At 40.1% G+C, this 27029-nt stretch overlaps 1 protein-coding gene across 2 annotated transcripts; it reads left to right on the forward strand.

Moving 5' to 3' along the window:
- Positions 1-436: 436 nt before the first annotated feature.
- On the forward strand, positions 437-26751 carry SSX2IP (SSX family member 2 interacting protein). Of its 2 annotated transcripts, none has more exons than XM_060773846.2 (14): positions 437-601; positions 9277-9409; positions 12016-12182; positions 12338-12538; positions 14906-15016; positions 15811-15946; positions 17436-17511; positions 17609-17786; positions 18292-18442; positions 19447-19583; positions 21512-21685; positions 22281-22377; positions 23242-23362; positions 25950-26751. In XM_060773846.2, exons 2-14 carry the CDS (start codon positions 9367-9369, stop codon positions 26125-26127), a joined length of 1770 nt encoding a protein of 589 aa, XP_060629829.2. In that variant the 5' UTR covers positions 437-601; positions 9277-9366; the 3' UTR covers positions 26128-26751. The 2 variants fall into 2 exon arrangements, with proteins under 2 accessions (XP_060629829.2, XP_060629830.2); XM_060773847.2 differs by having other exon boundaries at positions 21515-21685.
- The last annotated feature ends 278 nt before the right edge of the window (positions 26752-27029 follow it).

Consider the following 27029-nt stretch of genomic DNA (forward strand, 5'->3'; position numbering starts at 1 on the left):
TGATTCTTTGCATGCTCCTAACAGGCTGTTAGGAATGGTGGGAGCTGAACTCCAAAACACCTGGAGGGCCAAAGTTTGCCCATGCCTGCTGTAACTGCTATCGTTCAGTGCTATGGAACCATGGGAGATGTAATTTCACAAGGTCTGGACTAGCCCTCTCTGCCAAACTGCAACTCCCACGGTCTTATCCCATTGAGCCCTGGCAGTTAATGGGGTGTCAAACGGTATTAATGCTGCAGGAGAGGAGGGGGGGGGGGAAGAGTATGGCTGCAACAGGTGAAGAAGGAGGGGAGAGCCGGCCAAGCAGCTGGCGCGTCTGCCAGGCCCTTTGTTGAAAGGTCTCCTAGCAACGCTGCGGCCAATGGGGGCGCGGAGTCTCGGGGCGCGGAGGGGGGATTGGAAGGCGGGCGCTGCTGGGATCGGCGGTGCCGCGGGGCGCGCGCGTGCGTGAGTGTGCGCGCGCGTAGGAGGGAGGGAAGCAGGCAAGCAGAGAGGCAGCGGAGCTTTGGGCAGCAGAGGTTGGGGCGCCCCTCCTTTCCTCCCGCAGCAGGTGGGAGGCTGGGTGCCCTGTCCCCTCCCCCACCCGGCTTCCCAGGAGCAGGTCTGGACTTGATCTTGGCTATTCTGGGGCAAAAAGGGGAAAAGGGGAGGAGGAAGCACGTGGGAAATGGGAGGCATTGGCATGCGAGTCAGTGGGTGGTTGGGAGGGGGGCAAAGGAGGAGGAGGTGGACACTTCTGTAGAAGAGGGGGCATTGCATGGGGGTGAGATACCAGACAGTCAGGTGCGTTCTCACGTACACAGTCTGGGTCAGGAGTGTGCTGGTGTGTCTACACTGTAGAATGAATGCACTTTAGCTGTCAATGGCTTCATGCTATGGAAGCCTGGGAGGTGCACTTTGGTGAGGCACCTGCACTCTTTGGGCCCTTCCACACAGCCCTATATCCCAGAATATCAAAGCAAAAAATTCCACATTATCTGCTTTAAACTGGGTTATCTGAGTCCACATTCAGATAATGTGGGATTTCCAGCCTTGATATTCTGGGATATAGGACTGTGTGGAAGGGCCCTGCGTGCACACTCAGATAATGTGGGATTTCTGCTTTGATATTCTGGGATATAGGGCTGAGTGGAGGGCCCCTTAGGCGGGGAAATTTCACTACCTTGTAATTCCCCCCTCAGTCCCAAGGAGGACCCTGCATTGTAGAATCCATGCAGTTTGACAAAAGCAGCACTTCACACAAAACATAATGCATGGTTATGAAAGCTGAATATTTAGGAAGCGGTAAACAAAGAGGTGCATCTACACCAGGCACAGGCAGACTTTGGCCCTCCAGGTGTTTTGGACTTCAACTCCCACAATTCCTAACAGCCTACCTGGAGGGCCAAAGTCTGCCCATGTCTGATCTACACTGTAGAATTAATGCAGTTCGACACTACTGTGATTGCTCAACAGTGTGGAATCCTGGGAGTTGTAGTTAAGTGAGACACCAGCACTCCCATGATTCCATAGAAGTGAGCCATGGCAGTTCAATAGGGTGTCAAACTACACCCTATTGAACTGCCATGGATCACTTCTATGGAATCACGGGAGATGTAGTTCCACAAGATCCCTCTCCTTCTCTACCAAAATGTGTCGGTGTCTCACCCAACTACAACTCGCAGGATTCTATGCTGTTGAGCAATCAAAGTGGTGTCAAACAGCATTCATTCTACAGTGAAGATCAGACTTGGGCAAACTTCGGCCTTCCAGCTACTTCATCACACTAGAGAATGAATCCACTTTAAATCTATTTTCTGCCTCCTGTAGAATTCTGGGGTTTGTAGTTTAGGGAGGAGCCTTTAACAGCCTCACTAAACTACAAACCCCAAAATTCTGCAGCAGGCAGAAACCGGATTTAAAATGGATTCATTCTCTAGTGTGATGAAGTAGCCAGGTGAAGTAGCCACAAGTTGAGAACCACTGTGGTAGGCTGTTAGGAATTGTGGGTGTTGAAGTCCAAACACCTGGAGGGCCGAAGTTTGTCTATGCCTGGTGTAGATGCACCTCTGTGTTTGCTGACAGTGTGAGAGATCTTCCAAGGTGCATCTACATGCTATAGAATGAATGCAGCTTGACACCACTTTTATTGCTCAACAGTATGAGATCCTGCGAGTTGTAATTTGGCAAGGCAACAGCACTCTTTGGCAGAGAAGGCCAAAGACTTTGCAAAGCGCTGACTCCTGTGACTCTATTGCACAGAGCCCTGGCAGTTCAAGTGGTGTCAAACTGGATTGATGCTCCAGTGTCGATGCACCCCAAGTCACCTGGCTCAAGTCTTGCAAAACTTCTTGATCTTCCTTGTGCTGCATCTGCACACTGTAGAACGCACGCAGTGTGACACCACTTGAACTTCCATGTCTCAGTGCTATAGAATACTGGGAATTGGAGTTTGATACAAAGCACTTTTCAGCAGTGAAAGGCCTTGTAAACTACAATTCCCAGGTTTTGATAGTATTGAGCCATTGTAGTTGAAGTGGTGTCAAACTTCATTAAATGTAGAGTGCAGATATACCCTTGGTTTCCCAAAATCTTCATCTTTATCATCTTTTTGTTAATTGCTGTCAAGTCTGACTTACAGCAAACTTAAACCTATGCATTGTTTTGTTAACTGCCGTCACATAGACATATGAATGAGTGACCTCTAGGTTTTGCAAATTGCAGACTCCCTTGACGTTTCTTGCTTCCCCTGATTTTCAACTTTTGTAACAATCCATATGTTTATATTGAGGGGCAGAATGTGAAAGAGCTTCTCAAAAGGGAGGTTATAAATGCTAGAGAGGGTGGCAGGCATGGGAAGGATTGCAGGCCATTGATTGGGAGGTGAAAAAGGCATTCTAAAAACAGAGCTGTCTGCAAGCGTTAGGAACCTGCTGGTTGGTGGAGTGTGAAAAGGCACCGGGCGGACAGCAGTCTAGGCAATGTGCGGAAATAAAGCCCTGTGTTGCTTGCACATTTTACTTGCAGTCTGTTGCATTTATGAGTGTATATATAGTCAGCCCTCTATATCCATGGATTTTGTATCCACAGATTCAACTGTCCATGCCTTGTAAATATTCAGAAAATAATCCAGAAAGCAAAACTTTGATTTTGTGATTTAATTTAGAGCAGTGGTTCTTCACCTGTGGTCCGTGGACCACCAGTGGTCCACAAGAATTAAAATATGGTCCGCGGCTTTACTGTTACTACACCGTTGCAACAAGAGCGACTGGTCTTGCAAAACCCTCATATAGTGCTGAGCATTAACAAAATCCATGGATAATAACACAGCCCAACCAAAAACAATTTTTTTCTTCTTGTTTTCGTTTTTAGGTCAGTTCCTGGAGTTATTGGGGTGTTGATTCAGAAAATTGCATTGAATAGACCACATCCATTCTAGATTATTAAATACGGTTTTCTGTGGGTGAGCAGATGGTGAGTACTGGATGACATATGTTCTGCATCAAAAACTAGAGCTGATGTGGTCTATCCAGTGCAATTTTCTGAATCAGCACCCCCAATAACCAAACCAAATCTAAAGTTGAAGAAAAACTGATTCGTAACCCTTTTGGTACTAATGTTGGAGAGTGGTCCCTGGTCAAGTGGTCGCTGCTCAAGCGGTCCCTGGTCAAAAAAAGAAGGCTGGGGAGCACTGATTTACAGGATACAATTTTATTATGTTGTCGAAGGCTTTCATGGCCGGAATCACTGGGTTGCTGTGAGTTTTCTGGGCTGTATGGCCATGTTCCAGAAGCATTCTTTCCTGAAGTTTTGCCTACATCTGTGGCAGGCATCCTCAGAGGTTGTGAGGTCTGTTGGAAACTAGGCAAGTGGGGGTTATATATCTGGAATCTCCAGGATGGGAGAAAGAACTCTTGTCTGTTTGAGGCAAGTGTGAATGTTGCAATTGGCCACCTTGATTAGCATTGAATGGCCTTGTAGCTTCAAACCCTAGCTGGTTGCTGCCTGGGGGATTCTTTATTGGGAGGTGATCACTAGCCCTCATGGTTTCCTGTTTGGAATTCCCCTGTTTTTTGTTTTTGTTTTGTTTTTTTGTTTTAGTGTTGCTCTTTATTTACTGTTCTGATTTTTATAGTTTTTTAAAAAAAATACTGGTAGCCAGATTTTGTTCATTTTCATGGTTTCTTCCTTTCTGTTGAAATTGCCCACATGCTTTTATTATGTCGCTGTATATTATGGGGTTTGTGTCCATGGAGTTTTGTATCCTGGAATCAATCTGCAACACATACTAAAGGCACTGTATTTGTGAATGTGAGACAGTAAACCACATTTCATACGACTTTATGGAACAACATTAACCCTGTTTCCATCTATCAGCTTCCCAGATAATCTGGACTGCTCACTAGTCTGCTTGATCGTATAAAAATACCCCCCCCCCCCAGTTCATTCCGTATTGAAATTGGTAACATATAGATTTGTTGGCACTTGCAAGACTTGGCATGTTTTATTCGGCATAAGATTTCAGAGTGAAGCTCAAATAAAATACGTAAGTCTTGGAGGTGCCAGAAAACGTTTTCCCCTGAAACAAATGCAGTTGGGCTATACCTCTGGAAACTGATGCTGAAGTATATTTGATTTGCTTATGTTTCATAGGGATCCATGCCATGCCAGTTGTTTTCTATCCCAACTTACTCATTTTGCAGAGTATAATCCTTGCAGGTTCCAACATGCATACTCGTTGCCAGATTCCTTGAAGCCATCAGAAAAAGGCATGCACTGGATTTTCTAGTCTGTTTACAGTTTTGAGGCTTAAGGCTGTCCAATCTCACTTGAAATGATCTGTTTTGCTCAGAAAGCTACCTGCCCTTATGGTACAAGAGATTCAAAACCATTTGTCTTTGTTCATTCAGATATGCGACAACATTTCTTGCTTTGTTAGTTAGCTCAGTGGGAAAAAATATTTAGCGACATTTGGGAAAAATCAATGTAAATGACTGTCATGCTTTCTAAGTTTATTTTTAATAGTCTCATCTGTTTAAAAGGGTTTTACAGATCTTTATCAATGCTGCATGCTGACTCATGCCAGGAATAGGTTTTGTGTGTGTGTCAGGAGCAACTTGAGAAACTGCGAGTCACTTCTGGTGTGAGAGAATTGGCTGTCTGCAAGGATGTTTCCCAGGGGACACCTGGATGTTTTACCATCCTTGTGGGAGGCTTCTCTCATGTCCGCACATGGGGAGCTGGAGCTGACAGACGGGAGCTCACTCTGCTCCCCGGATTCGAACCGCCAACCTTTCGGTCAGCAGTCCTGCTGGAACAAGGGTTTAATCAATGATTACCCAAGAGACATGTAAAATTGTTTATTCTCAGTCCATCATCCCTTTAGTATTCATTGTTCCCAAAGCATCAGATTCCTGTCTTAAGGGAAAGTATGAATAGGAGAAAAAATTAAAAATTTGTAAAGTCTGCAGAGTTTCATAATTGCCTTCTGCAGCCTCTTAAACCACTCTTTTCAAAATGGGTTTTGTTTCATCCGGATAGCATAGCTGTCTGTGAAGGGGATTACTTTGCCAAATGAATGGCTTAAGCTTTTATAAACACCCTCCACTACCTAATCTTGGACCACGATTCCCCAAGCCTTTTCTAGTTATACTGTAGTTGTGATGAGAAAAAAAGTTTGGAATAAAGTTTCTAGATGCAGTTAGCACTGTTTGAAACCACATTGACTGAATTCTGCGTAGTATTTCAGAGCAGTATATGATGCCCCTGTGAAAAGGGCTTGGTATGTGTAAGAACGTGGACATGCCTCAAATTGGTGACGCAGCATGTGATAAATTGAAAGGCCAGATGGCCTAATGTGATTGCACTGTCATGCTGTAGAAGCCTATTTATCTTCTGCCACTTAATTCTGAACTAGCTTGTTGCTTGCTTTAAAATAGGGTCTTAAAAACCCCTTTGTCAAGTCTAAATAAATTATAACATCGTATGATGTATGGTGGCCGTTGAACAAGCTGGTAGTCCTACACTGTGCCAAATTTTTGAGAGCCTCATTGTTTTAAATCTATGGAAATGAAATGCACAGCCCACTTAGTCTAAATCCCACCCTAAGCTGATCTGTGTTCACCCTCCGAAACTCTTATTTCTGAGAAGAACAGTCCAGGCATTAATCCGAAAAGCGTGAGACAGCAATGGTGGAGCAATAAAGTCCTGCATGTCATTTAAAAAGTGCTAAACAGAGGTGGCGAAGTAAAATACAGTGCAGGCAATGTTTAATTTAGGATGGATGTTTGCTGGTAATATTTAATTTAAAAGTTTGCTTTCTGTTAAGGAATCAAAGATTCAACTTGCAGGACAATCAGCTCTCAGCTATAGTGGAGGTTAAGAGTGCAGGACTTAGCGCAAGTGTGGAAAAAACATGGAGGGAAAGTCTCTTTTTTCCTATTTGACAGGAAAAATAGTTAATTTCAATCAGCAGACCTAGAAATCTAGAAGTGTTTTCACTCTAGGAATAATTTCTAGGTTTTCCAGTGTCACCTTCTTTGAGAAGGGCCATTAAGTCTCCTCGTAGGACTTAGAGATTCCTAGAGAGAACATATTAATCATATCTGCAAATAATCAAATCTGCAAAAATTGAACCTGCAAATGTGAAGGGCTCTCTGTACTGTCCTTTCTTAAGACATAGCTGGCCATTGTGTGAGCCACAGGGAAGGTCCTCTCCCATGTTCTCACCAAATGTACCTAGGAAAGGATTGGTACGGAGATAAATGCACACAGGCTTGTTTTTATTCCAGAGAGATTGAATTCTGCCTGTGTGTGTGTGTGTGTGTATATATATATAAATAGAGAGAGAGAGAGAAGAGAGAGAAGTTGTATGAGCACATTTGCATAAGCATAGCATCATGCCCAGTGGGTTGATACCGCTTTTCATGATTGCTGCGTGTGATTATACCTCACCCATTGATTTGTAAATGCCATGTGTCTCTTGCCATTTTCCCCAGTCATCCCAATCATTTCAGACACTCGAAAGCATATAGAAATCGGAATTTGTCCTATGGCCCTGTTAGGTTATATGCAGTGCCACTCAAAAGCTGTCAGCAAAAGAAGCCTGAAGTTTCACTACACACACAGATTGTATGTTTTCTCATAGATGTTGCTTTAGCACAGCATTTTACAGAATCCTCTTTCTCTCTTTTTTTTTTAGTTCAAGCTACACCCGATCCTTGCTTCTTCTGTTAAAGGCAACATTGGGCACTATTTCTGCTTATTAAGAGGAATTAATGTGTTGCCCCTTTAAATGCATGGAAATAAGCAGGGAACTATGTGAACGTATGAAAGCAAAAAGCATACAAAGAAGAAAAAATATAAACCTGATATTTAAGATTAAGGACACGCACGCACACACGCGCGCGCGCGCACACACACACACACACACACACATATATATATAGAGAGAGATGCCTACACATACACTATCTCACACACACATGTGGTAAAGAAAGACCTGGGTTATTTTAAAAGTCATGGATTAAAATGTGTTAGTTTTATCCTGAGTAAAGATCTGACACTGTTCCAAGAGGTAAGGGGCATTGTGTAATTGTAGTTCTTCAAGCTGGAAAAAAACCTGAATATTAACCCCACGTGGATCAGGCTCTAATATTGCCTCTTCTATGTTTATGAAACTGCTAGTTCATGAAATTGATGCAAGAACGTCAACAATGGATCAAGATGATGATGATGATGATAATTCTGTATCAGCTTTGTAGTACAGTATGATTCATATCCACAGGAGATATATTTTTAATTTACCATGGAAACAAGGAACCATGGATAATAGCAAGCCCTGTTAAAATGAAAAACTTCCACCAGCAGTTAGCATCAAATCACCGTGGAGGACCTAGAAAATTTCTAGAAAGGTATGCTCTGTAGGATTTTGCTAGGTCCTCTAGGGGCCCATCCAGACCGTACTTTTATCCCAGGAGATCTCGCAGCAAACAGAAGGGTGACTGAACACTGTTCCCTGTAAATGCGGAAGCATTCGCTACAAACAGCTAAAAAGAGAGAGAGAGAGATTTTGGGGCACAGGAATATGCCAGTTCTGAGCCGAAAATCCACATCTTCCAAATATCTATGTGTCTTCACTTGGAAATCATGAGATTTTAAATCTGGGTTTGTTCCTGGGTTCTAGATGTCTGTTCCTGATTGGTCAGTTTCTAAAAACAAAGTGACAGTTGAGTAGAAGGCGAAAACTTTGTTTGGTGCCAGAAACTTCATGAAACGTGTGGAGGGCACATTATGTCTGGCCAGGACACTGTTGTGACCCCCTAGTCAACGTTGTACATCTTTTCACAATAAGAGCAATCAGGAACAAATATATATAACTCAGGAATAACAACCTATCTGCACAGATGGCCCAGCAGCTTAGGAACAGAACTTATATAATAATTTGCATGTTCACACCTTAAGTTTTTGGGTTTTTTTAAATGCTGGAATTTCTGGTGGAAGTCCTGCAGTGGCCATCTTGGAAGTTGCAAAATCCTGCGACAAAGCAGCAAGTGTGGATGACAGAGGAAGAAATCCCAGTAGCAACATGTCTGTATGTGGACGTTTTCTCTGGGATTTTTTGCCGCGGACTAAAACATGCAATTTGGTGCTGTCTGGAACCGCCTTAGGATAACTGTATGGTAACTTCCAGTGAAAGCATGCCATAGAATTGCCTGAAGAATGTAGAAAATTATTAGGGAAGACATCCTAGATGTGGATAAGTGAAATCATGGGTGCCAGTTCTGTGGGTACTGAGGATGAACTATATTGATGGCCAGGAGTCAGCAATGGGGATTACTTTTGAAGATTTCCGCAATGTTTTTCTTGTGTATATGTATTGCTGAACTCTTCATTTCTTTGAAAGGGTAGATTATTGATAGCATTGTCCCTTTTCCTTTTATGACCCCTGAAAATTGTTTCTTTTCTCACTGTGTTGATCCTGGGAAAACACTATGAATTGCAGGTATTGGTTACAACATATATAAAGCCTTTATACTGCCTTTAGTAGGCTTCTTGCTATATAGAGGTTAGTTGATTGAATAAATCCTGTCCCCCTTGGGCAATCTCCTTATAAAAGTGTAAGCATCCTTGTCTGTAATTTACTTAACCATTTTATACTAAAATATCCTCCTGTTTCACACATTTGTAAACATTTGTCTCATCTCATGAATCTGTAAATCCTTAACATGGCCTTAACAGAGCAGAATGTCTTGATTTAAATACACTTGTTAATCCAAAACGTTCTTGCTATTTTAGGAGATGCTTACGTAGGAGATTTATGTCTCCCTGGTCATAATGCTGCCCTGGCGAAGCCGTTGATCAGGTACTCTGGATGTGTTAGCTGCTATGGGAGATTGGAACACTATCACAGTGCCAGCACCGTTGTCAGGTAAGTCATTCAAGCCAGAATGTGAAATCTGGCCATGCTTAATGTAGGGGAGTGAATTATAATGATAACACATCTCAGCAGTTCCTAGGCAAGGAGATTAGACATCTGTTTAATAATACAGCTAACTTGATCTTTAACAGGAGCAAGGCTTGCAATACACTTTTCTTTACAATCTTTGTTGTATACCGTTGTCATAAGCCCTTTGTATGTAGCCGTGAACATTCGTGTAACAATCACTGGTAAATATATTGCTTAGGAAAAGAAAGTTCGGAGAAATGACCCAGCTGCCTAAAATAATTTTTTTCTCTTGTATTAAGCACATGTAAGGAGAAATGTACTTACTTTATTCTTAATCTGATATTGTAGTTGATAGTAATTTGTAATTGGAAAGTTCTGAAAAATAGGGTTCAATGTGTAGTCATTTTTCTTGATCTATGCAATTTCAACACTTAGAGCCCATCCACACAGCCCTATGTCCCAAAATATCAAGGCAGAAAATCCCACATTATCTGAATGTGGACTCAGATAACTCAGTTCAAAGCATATATTGTGGGATTTTCTGCCTTGATATTTTGGGATATAGGGCTGAGTGGAAGGGCCCTTAGTAGTAACTACTTACAATATATACTTGTGTATAAATCAAACTTGTGTTTAAATTGAGAACAGGTTTTATGGCCAAAATTATAGATGTTGATATGACCTGCGGATAAGTCAGTGGAAAAAAACATTATGTTTAATGGTTTTAATTGATTTTAAGTTCATAGTTATATGTAGTAATTAGTTATTATGATTTTTGTGTACTTGTATGTTGGCATTGAATATTTGCCATTACTATGTTGTAAACTGCCTTGTGTCCCCCCATAGAAAGGCACTATATAAATACAGTAAAAAATAAAATAAATAAATAACAAATATTTTTTTTCAGAATTCATTTTGCAGAAGTAATGGAAATAATAAATGAAGACAAAAAGGCCTCCACCACTATACTGGTTAGGGTGCAGTATTACCTCTTAAATTAAATTTGACACTGCAGGAGGAAGAGTTGAAGCGGTCAGTAGTTTTGTAGCTTCTCTCGGGATGGACTAATGTAGCAGGGTAGGTGAAGGGAAGGATCCAAATAGAAATGAATGAGGTGAGAAGGAGAGACCAATGGACAGGAAGGGATCTTGATGCGCCCTACAATGGAAAAGGAGTTGGGCGATACGTTCTCCTTATTGCTTCTGTAGCCTTGAAGAATTGTTCTTGAGGTAGGTAAGTGCATAGCAAAGGGAAGCTGCTTGCTGCTGCCCCCATTTTCCTACTCGGGCCAGAAGTGACATTACAGTGAGGTGAATGGAGGGGGCAGGACTTTTTCCAAGTTTTTCGACCCCTACTAATCTTGAGCTGCTGCCAGAAAGAGCTGCTGCCAGAAAGAGGAGAAGGGAGGAGTTTGGGATCTTTTTTCCATTTTTTTCCTGACGCCCTTTACTCTTCCTGAACCGAGAAAGTACCAAACAGCTACCACTGCACATTGAAAAGTGAAGCGGATCAGGACCTTTTTCAGGTTCTACCAATCCTCTTCTAACCTCCCTCTCTAGGTTAAGATCTTCTGGGGAGGCCTTGCTCTTGGTCCCACCTCTTTCACAGGTGTGGCTGGTGGTGACAAGAAACAGAGCCTTCTCAGTGGTACCCCCTTGGCTGTGGAACTCACTTCCCAGAAAAGTCAGATCCGCTCCCTCCCTCCTGACCTTTAGAAAGAATTTTCAGACGTGGCTGTGTGACCAAACCTTCGCAATAAGTGGATACGGAATAAGTGCAATTACGGCTGGAATGGCTCCTGGACTATGATTTTGGACTGTGTGATTTTAATAGTTTTTGGTTTTAATGTTTATGTATTTTATTTGTTGTCTGTTTATGCAACATTGAATTGTTGCCTACTTGTAAGCCGCTCTGAGGCCCCTTCCACACAGCTGAATAAAATCCCACATTATCTGCTTTGAATTGGAATAAACGGTCATGTGGACTCAAATAACCCAGTTTTTTGCCTTGATATTCTGGGTTATATGTCTGTGTGAAAGGGCCCCGAGTCTCCTTTGGGGTGGGAAGGACAGGGTATAAATATAGTAAAAAAATAAAAAATAGTGCGTATACTACCAAAGAGCTCCCAACGTGAATAGAAGATTGGAAGGAATCAGGGTTTTTTTTCAGGTTCTCCTGATCCCTTCTATCTTCCATGTATTGGGGAGAAGTGCCAAAGAGTTGCTGTAAAGGGCAGAATGGAGGGCGGCAGGATTTCCACATACTCCCAACCCCCAGTAATATCTACATCACAGTGGTAAAGCACCAAATAACCACTGCTGTGAAGAGAAGGCTGGAGAGGAGGCTTTGTTCAGGTTTTCCCAACCCCATGTAATCTTCCTGCCCCAGCAGCGAAACACCAGGTTACATTGACCCATGGATAAATGGACCTAGATATTTTGTGTTGATTTTCTGTTCAAAAACTTCCAACTTACAAACGAGTGTTTGTGGTAGTCTATAACCATCTTCTCTAGCATAATGTTTATTTTTCTGTGTGTGCGGCTCTTATTTCTGACTTATTCTGGAATATCTTGCTTTTTCTCCTCCAGATAATACAACTTCTTGGTATACCTCAACCAAAACCATGTCCCCATCAAGTTTAAGTTTGCAGCGAGTGTTATACTCTCCACTGCCTTTGTCCAAAAGTGCACACAGCTTTTTCAGTGCCTTCTGCACAGAAGAGAATGTTGAGCAGAGCCTCTCTTATCTTAACAGGGTAAATCAATTTCTTGTGGAGATATACTTATCATTTTTATATAAATGCAGTTTTCTGAAACTAATCCAGCGTCACTCCCTATAGAGTGCTGAGATTTAATAGTGTTGTGAATCAGGGTGGAGATTTGTTTAAAACTTTTCCCTCCGTTGTCATAGGAGATGACCACACTTGGCTTCCCTTCGCTTTATGCTGACCCCAAAGGTAAAGAATTATGTGTAGTATCAGTCCTGAACTGTATGAATGACCTGCTTCTGCTTCACCGTAAAACTCTGCGTGCTCAGGAAGAAACAGAAACTCAGCACTTGAAACTGGGTAGTGATATGGACCACCTGCAGAACTGCTACACTAAATTAAAGGTAAAATGCCTTATTTTATGGCATTCCTACTTATATATATAATAAAATATGTATGTGTGTATGTGGCTGGGCTGCCCACTTCCACAAGCAGCTTTAACCCACAGTGATGAGGAGTCACCAAAAGCCCTCCCTCCAATGACATTTCCGGTTATAGCGAGCACCATGAACATGTATCCCAACCTCTGCCAATGTCCTCCCCAAACACCATACTGCCCACCACCCAAGGAACGCTTTCATTCAGGGACAATTTCATCCTAGATTTTACGTGTTTCCTCCACACAGCCCTATAACCCAGAATACCAAGGCAGAAAATCCCACAATATCTTCTTTGAACTGGGTTATCTAAGTGCACACTGCCATATATCCCAGTTCAAAGCAGAAAATGTGAGATTTTATTCAGCTGTGTGGAAGGGGCCACAGAAGCACATTATGGGCAAATAAATGGTCTTCTACTCTGGTGTCAGGCTGCAGCAATTCATAGAGCCCCCTGGTGGTGAGCATTGGGGTAGCTATATGAGAATATAGGGTTGATTTTGTCTATACATGACAAGCAAATGAAACTGATTAAGGACTCACTTGAAGAAGCATATAATATTTTGATACTCTTTTATGTGCCAGACCTGGGAGAAATACAGAGTTTGGAAATTGTCAAAATTAATTTGTCTGCATTAATTTACATTAATTAAAATCTCAAACAGAATTGGTTTTTAAAAGTTTCCTTAATGGTTAATGTCAATTAACTAAATGGTTGCAATTATTTAGCAAGTTAATGCTAACACAGAACATGCCATTTCTAAAACAGTTTCTATAGTCAACCTACCAGTGGCAGCTGAGGAACTCCAAAGATGATTTTGATATACTGTACAGAACTGTTCAGATTCAGAGTATATTTTCTAAAATATTTATTTATTTATTTATGATATTTCTGTCCCTCCTTTCTCAGCCCAAAAGCGACTCAAGGCAGCTTACAAGTTGGCAGCAATTCAGTGCCATAAAAGTCCACAATCTACAATTAAAAACATTTAAAACAAGATTATAAAATCCTTACAAAACTATTAAAACATATACTTTTATTTTATTATTGGACTTATTCTCATCTACTGATACATCAGCTAACTTGTTTCGGATATATATTTTTATGCCAGCACACCTTGGTTGAGGAAAGAACCAGCTCTTATAATTGGCAGACCATTTAGCTTCCCTATGAGCCACACTAGAAGTCAATAATTTATCTTATACCAAATTAAATTGCCCTGGAGTATGGTGGAGTCTCAGGCCCCTTCTACACAGTCCCTATATTCCAGGATCTGATCTCATATTATCTGCTTATTCCAGATTATATGGCAATGGAGACTCATATAATCCAGCTCAAAGCAGATAACCTGGAATCAGATCCTGGGATATAAGGACTGTGTAGAAGGGGCCTCATTCTTTGGAGGTTTTTAAGCAGAGACTGGATGGGAGTGCTTTGATTTTAGTTTATGCCTGGCAGGGGGTTGGAATGGGACCCGCTTCTACACTGTCCTTATACCCCAGGATCTGGATTATATGAGTCTACACTGCCAGATAATTTCGGATAAGCAGATAATCTGGGATCAGATCCTGGAATATAAGGAAGTGTAGACGGGATCTAAATGGCCTCTGAAGTATCTTTCAACTTCATGATTTGATGAAATGAAAAACAAAAAGCATTTCTTTAAATCTAAAATAGCTTTTCAGATAATCACTTGTGAGATGAGGTTTCTCTGCCATTTTTATTCTTTGTGCCTTCCTAGTACTTGCACTTGCTTTCATTTATGGAAGCATTATGATAGGTACACAAAAGTCTCTTCGAAATGCAGCAACAGTTCTGCGAATCCTCTACATGAAACACACTCTGGCTTCACCAATGATGCATCATTCTACTTCTGCCCAGGCCGTGAAGTCTTGAAAACAGAAAATTATTTTGTCTTGAGTGTACAACAGAACTGCACTAATGCAGTGCTATTGAGACTCTATATATGGTTCTCCTTAAGGGACCAACAAATGGAGGAAGGATATATTCTTCTCGGGATGTTCTAGGTTTCATCCCTGCCCATTCTGAGTCTAATGGTAGGAAACAGAATTTGTGGCTGTTTTAAAAGAGAAAAGGAGATAGAAATTGTATTGCAGTTCATATTTTATTCAACTCATGCATGAGGAAACTTGTCATGTTAATATTCAAGTGATATAAGATTCAGCCTCTTATTCAGTCACAAATATGTATGATTTCTGTGTCTGAAAACAGTAACTGCAGTGGTTCACTAATAGAGAATATGTGTTAGATTTTTCTAGCATGTATTAAGAGTGAATTATGGATATTATTTCTTTTTTGTTTTTTTGTAACAGGAGCAGCTGGAAACATCAAGAAGAGAAATCGTTGGGCTCCAGGAAAGGGATAGGCAGCTGCAATGCAAAAACAGGAATCTGCACCAGTTACTTAAAAACGAGAAAGACGAGGTTAGTCATTCAGTTGCTTGGTACTGATGAGCTTTGATAGACTGGGTGGGTTTTGTAAGTAAGTACTCCTAGTCTTTAATTTCACAGGAACACCACTAAATGAGGGGTGGCTGAAACTTGTGCTTGCAGCAGTCCTGTATGATCATAAAGCAACATTTTTATGATACTTCATGTGGCATTCACAATAACTGACTCTTTCCTTCTGCAACTACTGATTCAGTGCTGACATTTTTTTTAAATGCAATGTATTTGTTTTGAAGAGTAATCATGGAAAAGATCCTTAATCATGCCCTTCTGAAAAATAATGCCATCCTGGTTTTTCATTGTATATAGATTTCTGCATAGGCTAATTATTTGAAGTTCTTGGAATACATTAAAGTCTTGTTTATCCAACATAAACAGGCCAGCAGAACGTTGGATAAGCAAAAATGTTGAATAATAAGGAGGGATTAAGGAAAAGCTTATCAAATGTCAAATTGCGTTATGATTTTACAAATTAAGAACCAAAACATCATGTTTTACAACAAATTGACAGAAAAAGCAGTTCAATACATGGTAACGTTCTGTAGTAATTACTGTATTTATGAATTTAGCACCAAACCATCGCAATGTATTGAAACAGCTGTGGATCCGTGCAGGAGGCAGACTGCGTCGGATAATATAGGAAGTTGGATGAGCGAAGGTTGGATAAGCGAGAGACTACTGTATATGCATTCAAGAGTTTCTTATATCCGTACTTATATTCATATTAAGAATGTTAATACAATTTTTAAATATATATGTGTGTATTCTAGGTGCAGAAATTGCAGAATATTGTTGCAAGCCGAGCGACCCAGTACAATCATGATATGAAGCGGAAAGAAAGGGAATACAACAAACTGAAAGAGCGCTTTCATCAACTCCTTATGAATAAAAAGGATAAGAGAATAGGTAGAACTTCTGATTTGTTATGAGGTGGAGGTGGGGATGTGGACACTTGTTTCTTATTTTAAATCCAAATTAAACATTTTGTTTGTCTCTGTTGTTCTTATGCTGTTCGTTTTTGCACAAATGTGAGGCAGAACTCAAAGAGAAATAAAAGTACAGGGAAGGATGAGGCATGTGGAACTAGAAGTCCTGCTTTCTGGTCTTTACATCAATGGAAATAACTTTTAACAACTGTTTGCAAAATGTTGTATATTGCTGTATGAATACTCCTGCTCAGTCAGCTCCAAAGAGCATAGGATCCTTATCATGCTGCTCAGTGTTTTCTGGTTATGGGAAGGAGAAAGACTAAAGCCTCCAATTTCTTATTTTCTGAGATATTCCCACATTGTAGCATTAAACTTTGGAGTTTGTTGTCAACTCCGATGCTGGGTGCAGTTAGGGGTCATTTCAGGAGACATTTGTTTCCTTCTTGTGATTTGGGAAGGAAGTAGTGTTTGCTTGATGTCTCAGCATCATACCTTCTAGGCTTATGAAGTGTCCACTACAACAAAACCCACAAAAGAGTGTTACCTTACATGGCCAATCAAAATGCGCAAAACGTATCATACAAGCTTTCAAAGCTGAACTGGCATCTTCATCAAGCAAAAGATGTTTAGAAGTTATACAGGAGAAGAAAAGAAAAGTGATGTTATTGGAGTCATAGCTCTGAGTAAAACTCATCTGATATAGTCCCAAAAAGTTTCCTTCTCAAGATTTATTCCGAAGGAATTGCCTTTGGTTTTTTCTGAGGTTGAGAGAATATGACTTTCCACTCAGGGCCCTTCTAAACTGCCATTTAATCCAGTTTAAAGCAGATAATCTGGATTTTATATGGCAGTGTAGAAGAGCCCTCAGTGGGTTTCCATAGTTGACTATGATCTCCATAGCCATAGCCCAGTGTTTAAACCATTGAATTTGTTATAATATCCTAATTGGCGAGATGCATTGGAAGGAAAGTAGATGGTAACTATTGACTTAAGTTGCATCAAAAGAAAGACAGCAGATGCAGACATATCAATGCCTGGGTTGCTGTGAGTTTTCCAGGCTGTATGGCCACGTTCCAGAAGCATTCTCTCTTGATGTTTCACCCACATCTATGGTAGGCATCCCCAGAGGTTGTGAGGTCTGTTGGAAACTAGGCAAGTGGGGTTTATATATCTGTGGAATGTCCAGGGTGGGAGAAGGAACTCTTGTCTGCTTGAGGCAGGTGTTAATATTGCAGTTGTCTACCTTGATTAGCATTTAATAGCCTTGCAGCTTCAAAGCCTGGCTGCTTCCTGCCTGGGGGAATCCTTTGTTGGTAGGTGTTAGCTGACCCTGATTGAGAGCCTTTGAAAATACATTTCGATGCTTTTTTACATTGGATGAAATAATGACATTATCCTATGCAGTATGGCATCATTATGGAAGGCATGAGAGATCCTTTAAAAATCCATTTCTCTCTTTGTTGTAGCTATGGATGTTCTCAACTATGTAGGAAGAGTTGATGGCAAGAGAGGTGCCTGGAGAACGGGGAAGACCGAAGCCCGGTAAAATGGTCACTACAAAGCTTTTCTTTTGTTTTGTTTCCGTATTTGCATGCTATAGTACATTTCATGTTTGGTCATTTGTATGTTTTCCTTCCAGAAACGAAGAAGAAATGTACAAAGCTCTCCTAAATGATTACGAACAGCGCCAGAAACAGCTTCTGGTGGAAAATGCTGATCTGAAAAAGCTACTCCAGCAAATGAAGAAAGAAATCATTTCTCTCTTACCACCCCAGAAGCAGAAACCAAAAGAGAAGACAGAAGATGACAATGGGACAGTAAGTTTGTGCATGTCTCTCACATGTGTTCAAAACATCTTTAGAACAGGATTGCATTGCAGCAAGTTGCCTTACAAGTCGTTATTAACCCATTCAAGATTTTCTCAGCAGTTTATTTCAGATTCGTGTATTTAACTCATTTAATTAAAGATTTATTACTCACCTTTCTGGATCAAAAACACTATGGCAAATGAATTAGATTAAATGTAATCAAACTTTAACATTAAGAATACACACACACACACACACAAAAAACCCCACACAGAAAAAGCTTTTTTTTCCCCCTCTGTTGATGGTACTGAAATTAGAATGTGTCTTACAATCAATGGCATCATACAATCAAAGAAATATGGCATATTAAAATGAAAAATAAACCAGCAGTCTGCTCTTTTAACACCAAGGAGCACTAACATGAACAAAGTTAAGTAACAGTTTGTTTTAGCAGTTTTGAAATATTACTATGGTTTGCCAAAACTCTTCAGTTATAGGGCTTTTTAACCTGTAGGTACTGTCAGACATGGAGGAGGACCCTGGAGAAGCAAATAAAGAGAATGTATGGGAACTTTCTTGTGAAACAGTGCGTGAACAGCTAGCTAACAGCATTCGGAAACAGTGGAGAATGCTGAAAAACCATGTTGAAAACCTGGATAACCAAGGTAAAACTGAGTGTTGAGTTAGACGCGTGACACATGTAATTTCATATTGATTGAGTACTGACATTGCTTGGGAAAAAGTCTAGAATAATGTTATGAGGCTACAGAATTACAGGTAGAGCAGATCTTTTAAAAACTATGGGTTTAATTAGTAATAATAAATCTATTTTTCGAGTTCCTTCATTATTTCTGATTCCAACCTGTGATATTACTACAATTGAACAGTTGGATGGAAAATTGCATTTAGCATAGTGAATATTCTTAATATAAGGTAACACAGAGGCATGCTTTACCTCCTGTAAAAGTGTAAACAGGGAGGTGTTTTTTAAGAAGGTAATAATCTATTAAACATTATAATACACCAAAATTACCCAGTTTTTCTACTAGGTTTGTTTTAACTGGAGAAAGTACTTTGCTTCCCCATTTCCAACCACAGTCATTGGAAAACAGTATGATTCCTGTATCGACAGGGTTATGTTCTTAAGCTAAAATCTTAAGATTTTAGATTTCCAAATCCTGATTTTGGCACTATTGATTTCCGTTTCCCAGGAAAGCGTTAATACTTTTCTATGAAACGGACTTCAACAGTGCCTACTTTGTACTTCATTTCAAATATCACATTTGTTAAACTTACTCTAGTCTACACGTAAAACACGCCATGAACCCTTTTATATTTTCTTTATGGCAACCGTTAGACAAATATAGATAACTATTATTAATGGAAAACACAAACTGATTTACCATGCCATAGAAGTGCTAGAACGAAGAATGCCATATCTTATGTTTCTCATAACTTAATGTCTCAGACATTATTTCTTAACATTCATCCTATTTTTAAAACATTAATTTCTACTTTACCCAAGGAGTACAAAACTATGGAAAAGAGTGTCACACCAAATAAGTTTGGGATTGTTTTTAATGAGTAACTGTTTGATAGCAGATAAACAGAGTTTATTAGTCAACAACCATCATTCATATATATATATATAACTTTTTCAAACTTGTAGTGTCACATGTACATTCTGGATCGCTTCACAACAAAGATACAATCTCAAGAGAAGACCATGAACTGGAGGTTGAAAGATTGCAATCAGAAATTCACCAGTGCAAGGAGATGATAAAAACTCAACAGCAGCTCTTACAGGTAGGCTATTCGTGCACTAGGGTCAAAAAGTGAATGAGTTGTGAGATGTTTTTTGACCACACAAGAATTCTATCGTTGTGCTCCCCAATCTCACTGTGAAATTCAATACCAACTCTCTTCTTTCATTGAAGAAATGTTGTTTCTCCCCCAAATGGGCCAAACTTGATAAGAGAGATGGAGTGTAGAGAGTCTTCTCCCTTGTGGCTTTAGCGATATCTCCCAGCACCTTCTCGCTCCTTCTGAAAAGCCAGTTTGAGGGGCAGCCAATGAGTTTGAACCATGCTTTAAACTTTTTGCTGGCTGACCCCAGACAGTCCCAGATGTGATTTTCACCCCAGTCGAGCACTGGCCTATTTAGACCAATGCAAGTTGGAGGCTCAGTCATTCTCTGCCTGAGCAGCATCCCACCCTTTGTTGAAGCAAATTACTTTGGAAATAGATCTGAGCGGTATACAGTAATTCCAAGGTACACTAGATATTTGTTATAGGAATCCTGTATTACTCATCTCCCCCTATCACAAGGAGGTCCTGGAGATGACAGTAAGATATTGGGCAAACTTATTGTCAGCTCCAGGACCTCCTTGTGATAGGGGGAGATGAGTAATAAGGGCAGCGGCAACTTTCAGTTTTCCTTCTCCTTCACCCGTAAGTACCAGACTGAAGTGTAAGACTCATCGATCAGCAGGCTGGTTAAGTCAGTGGTCGGGTCCTGACCCCTAAGAAATAGATTTGAGAGGCATATTTCCAGGGTATATTGGATGTTGTTTAGGGAATCCCCTAATGGGAAATTGGGGGGAGGGGGTCTGGTATGGAGTAGGCTTGTTGCCATCTCCAGTGCCTCCTGGTGATGGATGGGACCAACAAGGGTGGTGACAACTCATGGGGTTTTCTCCCCTTCGCTCTTAAGTGCCAGACTAGAGGATCACACTCATTGATCAACAGACTGGTTGGATCGATGCATAGCTCCTGACCCATGCAAGAGCCAAGCCATTTTTGCAGTTGTAACCAAGTTGTGTCCTGCTTTTGTCCAGTTCCTGCTGTAAATGTATGTGATATGTCTTTTTTTTTGTCTTGGAGCAAGCTTGCACATTCACTCACAACTACAATATGCCATGTCTCCTGGCTACATTATGATTGGCTGAGAATTGTCATTTACATTCCACCAATTAAGACAAAACAGTAGCCTTGTGTTAAAATGGAATACATATGTTAAGCATTCTTTTTTCAGTTCTCTCTTGGATTGCTGTTGATGCTTGGGGGACAGAGGGGTGAAGGCATTCTACACATGGCAAAAGACTGGAACTTGAAGAAATTAATTGTACTCTGCAAGCAACAGTGTTGTAATGTGCATTGGCCCCAGCTAACTTGAAAAAGGGTCAGGAATATTAAGAGTTGTAGTCTATCTGGGGGACAACTCATTGGGGAAACTTGAATTAGTCATAAAATTTCCAAACTATGCTGCAGGAAGTACAAATGGACTGAGTAGAAATCACAACTTCCTTATTTTGTTCATTCAGTTTCAGGATTCACTCCTTCCATCTCAATCAAGTAGATTCTTCTGTTTTGTTTTCTGACCACTTTCTAATATCTCATGTCAAGAGTTATATATTTTCCCATTGGATTGACTTTATGGGAACTAAAGCCTCTTATTGTGCTTTTTCATGTTGATATAATTTATTTGATAGGTTTTGTTTTATTTTAATCTTAGATGGTAAGTTACAATTTGTTTTTATTAGTTGGGTAGTTATTTTTGCTTTTATGTGTGCATTAGTTATTGTATTTAGGTATTGAATGTTTGTCTTTTTGTGATTGGAATCTGCCATGAGTTTTTTCAGGGAGATAGGGTGGAATGCAAATAAAGTTTTTATTATTATTACTTCTGAATTTTTATGTATGTATTCATTTTGTATTTCACATCTTATTTGCAGCAGCAGCTAACTTCTCCATGCGATGATGACACCAATACGTTGCTACAGGACTGCTACTTGCTGGAAGAAAAAGAGAGACTGAAGGAAGAATGGAAACTGTTCAGAGAACAAAAGAAGAATTTTGAGAGAGAGCGCAAAAGTTTCACAGATGCTGCTATTAGATTAGGACTTGAGGTATGGTTATATATTTTTTAATGCTGGAGAACAATTGTTTTTACACTTTTCAAGCAACCAAATAACTGGAAGATTTAACCTTGTTTACTATATTCTAAAGTATTGGAATATTGAAAAGAACGCATCTGTAAATATTATTATTTATTATTTACTATATTTGTATATCACCCTTCTCAGCCCTTAGGGCGGTAAATACACATTTTACATGTATTAGGGAGTTTCTGATTCTCAATACATATCTATTTAATGTTTACAAATGTGCATTTTCAATTCATATCAGAAATACATCTGTTGTGTGAAGTGTAAAGCAGTCCTTCATTTGTTGTCTGTCTTGTCATTGTATAATCAACATTTAATGTTTGCCATATTTGTGTTCTGTGATCCACCCCTTTGGGGTGAGAAGGGCGGAATATAAATACTGTAAATAAAATTTGCAGCTGGATAATGTGAGGACAGTTTGAGACCAGCTTCACCAATAATCTGCAGCTTTGTTATATCTTCCCATCTCCTTAAATATGTACGCTTATCAAAATATGAAAAGAAATGAGACCTGTGCTGACATATTGTGATAGTCCTTCATTTCCTTTTGGTGCAGAGGAAGGCATTTGAAGAAGACCGTGGAGCTTGGCTGAAGCAACAGTTCTTAAGTATGACTTCTGATCACGGGAAACCTCAGTGTACCTCCTTGGGAAGTAAGACTTCAAAATCACATGCGTTACATCATTTCTTGTTCATAAATGTACATTTTTATAAATAAAGCCATTATCTTGTTTAAGTTGTAACTTCCCAACTACTCTTTAAATTAAGTATGAAGAATTTTTCACCATATGTTTTTGTCTTCATCTCCTAGAAGTCTTATGGCTCTTCCACACATATAACCCAGAATATCAAGGCAGATAAACTACAATATCTGTTTTGAACTGGGTTATCTGAGTCTACACTTTCATATAACCCAGTACAAAGCAGATAATGTGGGATTTTATACAGCTGTGTGGAAGGGACCTTAGTCAAAATAGCCAGCAGGTAATGATTATGGGAATTGTAGTCCAAAATAATGGAAGGATCACAATTTTCCCCATTCTGTTTTTATATTCTTGATAACTAGCCATCATATTGTGCAGATCCACTCATCTTCCTCTACTGACCCTGATGTAGTTGTGTGCATTTAATTTAGAAATTATGCTGCTATCTGTTGATTGCAGTTTCCTTCAGTGATTGCAACATGACAGAGTGATCGGATTTGCTAATTTCTGAATCTAGCAAATATTACAATACTATTAAGGTCAATAGCGACTCTCCTGGTCAGCGTACCAGCTGGCTTATTGACCTGATGAATTTTTGTGAATATAAGATCTGTTTTGAGAAATTTTCAGAGGGTTTGACAGCTTAGTTTAGTTGCTTATGGTAGCCTAAGTATCATGGCTTGTGGCAAGTACATTATCACTATCAAAGCGGACATTTAGGTTATTACTGATAGCAAGTATGTCACTTAAATCCATTCCTCTATTCTGTCATTGGCTGCAATAATTTCCTAAGACCCAATGTTTATTCCACAGATTCAGATTTGGATACTCCACTACCAAATTTCAGACCTTGCCAAAAGAGACTGAACCACTTCTCCAGTGTCCCAAAATGCTCAAATACTTGTGGGGCAACTCAGCGTGTTTGTGAAAACAGGTACTTTCATCCCTTCCTGAATAAAATTTTTAATATGCTTGAGAACCTTGAACTAACTCATGTGTGGACACACTCGATTGGATCACCAAACAACCTCAATGGAATCACTTCCCCGGTGAACCTCATTGGCACCTCTTTTTGCCATATGGCAAACAGCAGAAAAACCACATTAAGAAGTTGATAAGTTATGCCTTGTTTTCAAGCATGGTTGCATTTTATGGAGGCTTTCAGTACCTGAATTGTGCTTGGAAACACATTGCATGCTCTCTGTGCACATTGTTTTTACTGTCAAGTGTGTCTTCATTCCTGCACTGTACTACCAAAACCTGGCAACTCACCGGTGGTTTTAGTGTTTGGCGAGAGGCAAAAAGTGTAGAGCCCATAGGGTGCTTGTTACCTCAGTGGCGCAATGGGTTATATCCTTGTGCTGGCAGGACTGCTGACAGAAAGGTCAGCGGTTTGAATCTGAGGAGCAGGGTGAGTTCCCATCTGTCAGCTCCAGCTTCTCGTGTGGGGACATGAGAGAAGGCTCCCACAGGATGGTAAAACATCTGGACATCCCCTGGGCAGCGTCTTTGCAGACGGTCAGTTCTCTCACACCAGGAGTGACTTGCAGTTTCTCAAGTCATTCCTGACACGGAAAAAAAAAACACTCTTGAATTAGGTAGCAATCTGAATTATTTTTGTGTGGTTTATGTTTCAGAGTCAACAGCTTCAACAGCTCAGGCTTTTAGGTTCCATATTTACAAACTATTGTAGTCCAGTGCTTGTTAAGTTACCTGAGGGAGAGGAAGGGATTAGGATTTTTTTTTTTCAGTTTGCTGAGGACTGATGTCACGCTTTTACCCCTAGGCTAGAATTATTGATTTCTTTACTGGAAGCTTCCCAGGTATTGCATCAGTCCATGAACCATCACGTTAAGCAATTCTGCTTAAGTTAATAGAGTTGATATGAACCAGCATGGCTTTTGCAGTGCTTCTGCGGGTATATATTTAATCAGGTCATCCATTACACTTCTGTTTGTGGAGCTGTGATTGAAAACACAGCCCAACCCCCCAAAAAATCTTGGTGTCTTGTTTTTAGGCCTGCTCTGTGGTTATTTGGGGTGCTGATTCAAATAGAATAGATTCAAATAGAATCAGCTGTAGTTTCTTAGATACAGACAATCTTGGTGACTTAAATGAAGAGCAAAGTGAAAGATTGCACCAAGACATAAAAACATTGGAAGTCAGATACCAAGGAGGATGGGATGCACACATGATGGCAGACTATTGTTGGAATCGTATGCGGGATTGTCCTGGCAGATCCCACTCGTAGAAGTCTTATAAAAGGAGCTTGTGTGGAAAGTTTGAATCATAAATCTGTGTTTTTGATATGAAATTGACATATTTTCATGTAGTATAATTTTTTATATTTTTCCTTCATGCTTAAAAATCTTAATTTAAACATTGATATATCCTGATTTTTTATGGGCAAGCAGAGTGAAGAGTGGTATACAGCATATGCAAATAGGGGGAAATGGTGCCAGTTTTGGAAGTCAAATATACCCAAAAACAGATCTAACATTTGAGGAACCAAAATGTTGGTCAGCCAGTGAAATGTTTTGAGTTGCTATCAGATTGCAGAATTTGTAATCTAGTAAAACAGGATGAAGACTACTAGTCTTATCTTTCTGCTTGCCACGGGCAGCTCATTGTTTTTGTGGTGCTTTTTCTTTTCGTGTCAGGAGTAACTTGAGAAACTGCAAGTCACTTCTGGTGTGAGAGAATTGGCCGTCTGCAAGGATGTTGCCTAGGGGACACCTGGATGTTTTACCATCCTATGGGAGCCTTCTCTCATGTCCCCACATGAGAAGCTGGAGCTGGCAGATGGGAACTCACCCTGCTCCTTGGATTCTAACCGCCAACCTTTTTGTTAGCAGTCCTGCTGGCACAAGGGTTTAACCCATTGTGCCACCGGGGGCTCTAAAGGATAGGAAAAACTGGAATTGATACTATGCTGCTGTATGTAGTTGATTTATTTATTTATTGTGTCAGGAGTGAACCAAACAGTTGTATTGTATTAAAAAAACACACAAAGTTTGCAAACTTGGCATTCTATTAAATGTCCTTTGACCAGTAGCTGCCATTTGGAGTGCCTCTGGTGTTGCTATAAGAAGGTCCTCTATTGTGCATGAGGCAGGGCTCAAGTTGCATTGTAATAGGTGGTCTGTGGTTTGCTCTTCTCAACACTCGTATGTCGTGGATTCTACTTTGTAGCCCCATTTCTTAATGTTGGCTCTGCCTCTCGTGGTGCCAGAGCACAGAAAGTTCAACCCCTTCCAAGTCGCCCAGTTTTCTGTGTGCCCAGGAGGGCATCTCTCATTTGGTATCAGCCATTGATTGAGGTTCTGGGTTTGAGCCTGCCACTTTTGGACTCTCGCTTGCTGAGGTGTTCCAGCGAGTGTCTGTGTAGATCTTAGAAAACTATTTCTTGATTTAAGTCATTGGGGTCTCCTCAACGGTGCAGGGGAGTGCTTTTTCACTACATCACATGTTTGTGTTTATAGTCATGCTGATTTTTTGTATATACATTTGTTTTTCCCTAGTTCAAGTGCCCCTCTGGACAAAACGACTGAAGACCGAAAACTGAGCCACATGAGAAGGGAGCAACTGAGAAAGATACAGACTTGTGATGCCAGCTGTGTTGTGCAAAGAAAAGCAGACAGTTTTCACACGTTGCTCCCAGCAAACCTAGGCACAGAGCGGACAGACCATTCGCCTTAGATTCTTAACCTCTTTCTGTTTGCAGACTTATCTATAAACTTTCCGACTTAGTGAAACAGGGTGTGATGAGTGGAATCCAATCAATGCTGGTGATAGTTGTTTTTACTGAATGTGTGGCTTTTTAGGATCTATACTATTCCGCCTCTTTCTATTATAGTCAAGGCCGTAAAAGAAGATCTTCTGATACATGTATATTCTTAAAACAAAAATGTAGTTCTTTTACTGAAATGACGAATGTACAGATCTCCAGACAATGAAATGCTTCAGCTTTGATTTTTATACTTCAAGCAAAAGCAGCACTTTTCGCACTAGTTGAAGATGAAACGTTCGCTTGTCTCTCAAGTGTAACTGACATGGAAACTTTTTCTCTTTAACTTGAATGTACAGTATATTGTAGACAATTGCCACGGCAAGTTCTATATTTATTGTGTGGTTTCCGATTACCTCTTTTCATATCTCTTAAAGAAGCAAGGCCTTAGCTTTCAGACAGATGAGTTTTAAAGAGTTATGTGACAATGCCATGAAATAAAATGTACAGATTTAAAAAATCATAGTATATTACATGTCAATCATAGCTGTGCTTTTTATTGTGATACTGTGTTTACAAATGGAAGTGGGTTTTTTTTTTTAAAAAAACCCAACTATTATTTCAGTCTAAAAACGAAGTCTTCTTAAAATGCAGCAGCGAAATAAATATATTTGCAAAACATGGATTGAATTTGTTTGGGGTATTCTTCATCCGTTAGAAAGGCATAAACAAATAGAGGCATATAAACCTTTCCCTGTTCAGCACCTGGCATCCTAAGATGTTACATTTTACCTTTTAATTTAAGTGTTTTCAGGCTCCTGATACTAGGAATTGGTTATTGGTAACTATTAAAGAAAAAGAGTGGAATGTTGAT

The sequence above is a fragment of the Anolis sagrei genome, chromosome 4, assembly GCF_037176765.1.
Source record: "Anolis sagrei isolate rAnoSag1 chromosome 4, rAnoSag1.mat, whole genome shotgun sequence".
In the NCBI taxonomy this organism is placed as follows: domain Eukaryota; kingdom Metazoa; phylum Chordata; class Lepidosauria; order Squamata; family Dactyloidae; genus Anolis; species Anolis sagrei.

What these genes read in the sequence shown, in the direction of transcription:
- SSX2IP (XM_060773846.2), top strand. Translation starts at nt 9,367, where the DNA reads ATGGGAGATTGGAACACTATCACAGTGCCAGCACCGTTGTCAG. An exon ending in TTAAAAACGAGAAAGACGAG is followed by an intron (nt 15,017 to 15,810) that starts GTTAGTCATTCA and finishes TGTGTATTCTAG; the next exon opens with GTGCAGAAATTGCAGAATAT. An exon ending in CTATTAGATTAGGACTTGAG is followed by an intron (nt 21,686 to 22,280) that starts GTATGGTTATAT and finishes CTTTTGGTGCAG; the next exon opens with AGGAAGGCATTTGAAGAAGA.